The 5,804-nt window shown below is 40.2% G+C and overlaps 1 protein-coding gene across 2 annotated transcripts; it reads left to right on the top strand.

The window, feature by feature from the left end:
• Positions 1-1,552: 1,552 nt before the first annotated feature.
• LOC148012662 (putative pentatricopeptide repeat-containing protein At3g05240) lies at positions 1,553-5,413 on the top strand. Of its 2 annotated transcripts, none has more exons than XM_087669527.1 (2): positions 1,553-1,848; positions 2,165-5,413. In XM_087669527.1, the coding sequence occupies exon 2, from the start codon at positions 2,415-2,417 to the stop codon at positions 4,182-4,184; it is 1,770 nt and encodes a 589-aa protein (XP_087525653.1). In that variant the 5' UTR covers positions 1,553-1,848; positions 2,165-2,414; the 3' UTR covers positions 4,185-5,413. The 2 variants fall into 2 exon arrangements, with proteins under 2 accessions (XP_087525653.1, XP_087525652.1); XM_087669526.1 differs by having other exon boundaries at positions 1,957-5,413.
• The last annotated feature ends 391 nt before the right edge of the window (positions 5,414-5,804 follow it).

The raw sequence follows: 5,804 nt of genomic DNA, 5'->3' as shown, positions 1-5,804 counted from the left end.
AGCAAATCTATTGATGCAACCCTGTTTGGACCGCAAGCAATCAATTTACTATTTCAGGTTCATTATGATGTTTCTTCACAAAAAGTGCTTTCACATGCTTATGGATCTTTATCGACATAATTTGCTTAATTATTGACTTGCCTATTACTTTATTATCTTCAGTTTTGAGGACAAAACATCTCTAGAAGGGGATGATTTGTAATGAAGCAAATTATCAACATGAGAGTAAAAGCCTATTCCAAGTATAAACCTTTGTAAATACTTGAGCCAAGAGAAAGAGGACTTACGGTTTAGTATAAAAGGCAAGAAGTGCTAATGTAGCATCATTCTTTGGCATTATCAAAAATTTCATCCTTCTTGCTTTTCACATTCTTATACTTGGATGACATCCCATGCTTGCATTATGCTATGGTAATGGAAGTTGTTCCATGGGATGGCCATGCTGGAATCTCAGTTTAGTTCGTTTCTTGTCATTTGTAGCTTAGAATATTTAGATCTCTTTGGTAATCATGAGAAAGACCAACTCATCAAAATTTGAAAATAGTTTAGTTGGTTTCTTGTCATTTGTAGCTTAGAATATTTAGATCTCTTTGGTAATCATGAGAAAGACCAACTCATCAAAATCTGAAAATAGTTTCCATACATATACAGTCTTCTGCAACCTTTCACAATAAGTGCGTAGCAATACACCAAGCAACCTTATTCACTGATTGCTCATCAATAGTACATGTAATCGACAACCGGTTTGTTGATAAAACTTATATTTACTTTCTACAAACACCTAAAAAATTATAGATTCGATATATATAACTTGTGCACCCACTTTGGGTCGATACAGCCGAAATCGCAGTATATTCTGAAACTGCTGTCCACAACCTTGCGGCTCTAAGATGAGGCTTGAAATGGCATTAGATGCCCAAAAAAACAGCGGGGCAAGCCCTAAAGGACTTATCAATAGAATATACAGTGCTTTGCTTGCATACCAAATCTCACAACAATGTCTTTTACTTGCTATATATCCAAAAAAGTATAAGAAGTAGTGCATGTGACCACCCTCTAACTTGGGGTGATGCAAATAAGACATTTAATGGGACCTCTTAAATGTGGCTCTATTGGTCCCTCATATTCCATGGTTTTTAATCACAGCATTTTTTCATCTCTTGAGAGAATGAAAGAAGGGTAGATCAAGTGAGGTGGATTCTATCATCTCTCCAACCACCATTGGATATGCAATCTTGAAAATCAATGTTTATGAAAAACACTTTTGGCTGCTTATCTCTCTCTAAGCACCAGTGAGATATGAACCTTGAAATCAATGTTTATGAAAAATACTTTTGGTTGCAAACACAAAATCTTTAACTCGAAATTTTCGAGAGAGTTTTGAATCAAATGATCTATTTTATAAGTACAATTTGCAAAGTTAAACTCTATCCTTTAAAATTTAATAATGTATATCATATTAAATTTTAATTTTAAAAAATAGATAGTTTATTTCGCCTTTGAAATTGAGACGTGGTCCGCAGAATTTGAACTAATTCACCCTTATAATTCAACCCATACCCAAACCACTCGGGGACGACCTTCTTCGCAAACCTTGGTGTTTTGTTAGTAATGCTTGAAATGTGCTTTCCGATGTGCAGAGGCGTTGCTTGCTCGCCTGCAGGCCCCTGCCTCCCAAGTTCTTCACAGCACGGCTTCTGTTTGTGGACTTCTGGTTAGAAACCGTGTCTGCTGACGATGCCGCTCCGGAAGCTGCACTGAAGCGCTTTTCATAGCGCCCAATTTTTGAGAATCCCTTTGACAGGGTCCCTCACTTCTCAGCTCTGCTCAACATGCTGGGGCCTTAAGGTATTTGAATACATGATTAATGAATGCGCTTGATCGGTTGTGAATATCGATCGAGTGACATATGCCAATTTGCGAGACATTGAAGATGCACATAATATTTTTGATCAGTTAACCAGTCGAGATGCTGCGGTATGGGGTGCTAGGCTATCAAAAAAACAAGCTTCCTTGCAGTTAACATGTACAAAAGACAACAAAATGGAGCTTGAAGGCATAGTGCAGAGCAAAATACTCTTTCTATCTGTGCCGAAAGCATGTAGCTGCACAAAATTCATTGAGAAGGCTATAGACATTCATTCCCTGTTTGTTGGTTTTGCAGAGGCCTAATCACTGACTACCTCTAGCATTGCTTTGTATTTCATATACACCAATCTCAAAGTCGCAGAAACATACAAAGTAATGAGGACATTCACATGTAGAGATGCTTCCTTGTGGAGTGCAAACATTGTAGGATGTGCTCAATGTGGCCATAGCCTTGAAGCCAAAAATTTGTTTGAGCAGGGTAATGCTTGTGTGCACAATGTGTGCTCTTGTTATGCTGACTTTGCAAAATATGTTTTTCTTTTGTTATGCAATTAAGTCTAGCCTTGAGCCGCCAGAATGCTCTCAAGGAAATGTCATGCCATATGCAATGCCATTCCCGGGGGTACCCATGCAGCAATACCATTCCATCAAAAGGGCGCCTCAGTGAGATTCATGATGGGAAGGGTCTGGTTGAGGCTTTGCAGGAGGTGGAGAACCTTGAGCGCCGAAATGTGCCAATCCCAAATGATGCTGTTTTCTGCATTTTGGTTGGATGCACTAAGAGGAAAGACCTGGGATTGGCAAGAAGACTGCACACATTTATGGCCAAGAAGAATCTCACCAGAATTTCCATATTTGGAGACTCTCTCATTCGTCTCTTCGCATCTTGTGGAAGTGTGGAAGAAGCACATAATGTCTTTCGCAGCATCACAAAGCCGACTGTATACTCATGGAATGCCATCATTTCTGCATTCCTCAATGTTGGGAGGATGGAGAAGCCTTTGGAACTGTATACTGAAATGCAACAAAGAAATGTTAAGCCAGGCAGGGCCACATACATTCTTTTGCTCAAAGCATGCAGCACCAGGGAAGGTCTACAGATGGGTAAGCAAATACACAACCGAATCTTAAGGTCAGGGATTGAAATACACATGGACATTGGTAATGTCCTAGTTGACATGTATGCAAAAGGTGGGGAGCTTGAGGAGTCCTTGAGAGTTTTTAATGGCTTGCCAAGTAGAGATGCTTTTTCTTATGGCGCCTTGTTATCAGGATGTACTCAACACAGGCAACTTCATTTGGCTTTTGAGCTTTTCCAAAGGATGCAAGAGGAGGGAATAGAAGCAAACAGGATCTTCTGCTTGTGCATGATGAAAGCTTGTGGTAAAGCAGAAGCTTTACAGTTGGGAAGGTTGGTACACCGCCTAACACTCAGCATTGGGTTGTTGTCTGGTCCCATTGTTGCCAGTACCCTCATGGACATGTATGTCAAGTGTTCTAGCCTACAAGAAGCACATGAAGTGTTTGATAAGCTGGCAAGTCGAAGCATTGTATCATGGGGCATAATGATCACTGGATATGCCCTGCATGGCCCCTTCAATATGGTCCTCAAGCTCTATGGTGAAATGCTAGAGGAGGGTATTGATCCAGATAGGGCAATTCTTGTAGGTGTGCTGAAAGTGTGTGCAACGACAGGAACAATAGGCCAAGGAAGGTTGGTACATGATCAAGCCATCCGAAGTGGGCTTGAGTCTGATTTATTAGCTGGAAATTCTCTTGTTGACCTGTATGTGAAGTGTGGAAGGCTTGATGAGGCATACAAATTGTTGATGAAGATGCCAAATCGAGATGTAGTATCTTGGGGTGCAATAATTGCAGGTTGCATGTCCTTTGGGGACTTTGATCTCACAAGGCAGTGCCTGAGACTCATGAAAGAAGAAGGCATCAAACCAAATGACATTGTAATAACCAGTATTCTTGCTGCCTGCAGTCATGGTGGACTTGCCGAAGAAGGTTATAAGTTCCTCAAGTCTATGACAGAAGATTATGGTATAGTGCCAAGCGTCGACCACTGCAACTGCTTGGTGGATCTTCTTGGTCGGTTAGGTTACTTGAATGAAGCTGAGAAGCTTGTACAAAGTATGCCTCCTGACTCAAGCATTGTGATGTGGAGGTCCCTCCTTACTGGCTGCATGACATATGGTAACAAAGAGCTTGGACATAAGTGCTTTAATGAATTAGCTCGGTTGGAGCCCAGCAATGCAATGAACAGAATGCTACTCTCAAATTTTGAGAGATACATCGCAGATGCTTGACTATTACAAAAATTGCTTTAAGGGTATGCCACAAAATTAAACACGGTACATGCTCTATCAGGCTCACCTTAGCTGCTTGGCCAACCCAAATATTTTTGGGGGTATGTCTAACACAGGGTAATGGTACCAGAGTCTAAAAAGGGTGTTGGATGCAATGTGAGAGCAGTGCACTATGTGCATAGAACATGCATAGATGGGGTAATGTTGGAAGTGCCAGATTACTTCAAAGGGCACACAGTAAGGGCTTCTCTAGAAGAATAGGGACATTGGCTTGCATTTTAATTGCCCATGGAGTATGGGAGTTGCTTGCAAACTCTCCTCGTGAGATAGAAGTGCATCTTAATTGCCCATTGGTGCCTTCACCTTTCTATACAGTTGCGCTGCTGTAGCAAAGTGTCCGATTTATTATACACTTGGTTTGAGTGGGTTTGCAGTTCATAGTCTGTCTTGTTCATTATTCTTTCTATACTCTGCTTGCTTACAGCAACTCTGAAAGCAATGTTTACTTCATGTTTTGTGGTTTGTGTTGTCTTGACAACTTTGTATATAAATCTTGTATCGATGACCAGGAAACATTTCCTCTGTACTGAGAAAGTGGGCTTGAATCACATAGACATTGATAGTGAAGATGATGGTGGAGGACAAATTCATTCGTGTAGGGTGCAAGCATGGTGGCCCTTTATTCCCAACAATCTCCCACACAAAGGCAGTGTGTCTGAAGGTAGAAGAAAGAATAAACTAAGTATGTACAAAGCTGAAAACACCTATATCTATCCAACTCCCAATATCATTTGGTGGCAATGAGCAAACCGTTTTGTTGGAAGACCCTTCGTGAGAAGGTCTGCAGAGTTATCATTTGTATGTACCTTAACAAGCTTAGTACTCTTGTTGTCAAGAACATCCTTGATCAAATGATACTTCACCTGTATGTGCTTTGTCTTTGCATGAAAGACAAGATTCCATGCTAGCATGTTAGTACTCTTGACTATCGCAATGGAGGACAGAAACCTTTGTAATGCCAAGCTCTCCCATTAGATGTGAAAGCCATAAAACCTCCTTGCATGCCTTAGTGACAGCCATATACTTTGCCTCTGTAGTAGACAATGTGATACACTTTTGTAGTTTGGATATCCAAGAGATTGATCTCCCTATTAAGGTGAATACATACCTTGAAGTAAACTTACTGCAGTCAGAATGACCAGCATAGTTTGTATTTATAAAGCCAAGAACAGATGCCTTCTACTTTTTAAAGCAAATGCACAAATTCTTTGTGTTCTTAAGACATCTTATGATACCCTTCATTGCTTTCCAATGCTTTTTGTTAGGATGTGCCATGTACTTGCTAACCACTCCTACCGCAAATGCTATGTTAGGATATATAGTAACCATAGCATATATTAAGTTATCAACAGTTGAGGTATACAGAATCTTGGCCATTTCAACCTTTTCATCATCAGATGTAGGGATGTCCTTTGCATTGAGTTTTATATATAGAGGCAATGGTGCATCAATCATTTTTTTTCTCTCCATATTGAATGACAGATAGAGAAGACCCTTCTATTTGTCCCTAAGTATATAAATCCCAAGAATATGATTTATCTCATCAAGATCATTTATGTT

The sequence above is a fragment of the Lygodium microphyllum genome, chromosome 27, assembly GCF_053477565.2.
Source record: "Lygodium microphyllum isolate KBCC chromosome 27, Lygodium_microphyllum_v1.1.10, whole genome shotgun sequence".
NCBI classification, from domain to species: domain Eukaryota; kingdom Viridiplantae; phylum Streptophyta; class Polypodiopsida; order Schizaeales; family Lygodiaceae; genus Lygodium; species Lygodium microphyllum.
This window is presented reverse-complemented; position numbering and strand designations above follow the sequence as displayed.

Excerpts from the sequence above, each read along its gene's own strand:
- LOC148012662 (XM_087669527.1), top strand. The coding sequence starts at position 2,415 with ATGCAATTAAGTCTAGCCTTGAGCCGCCAGAATGCTCTCAAGGAAATG.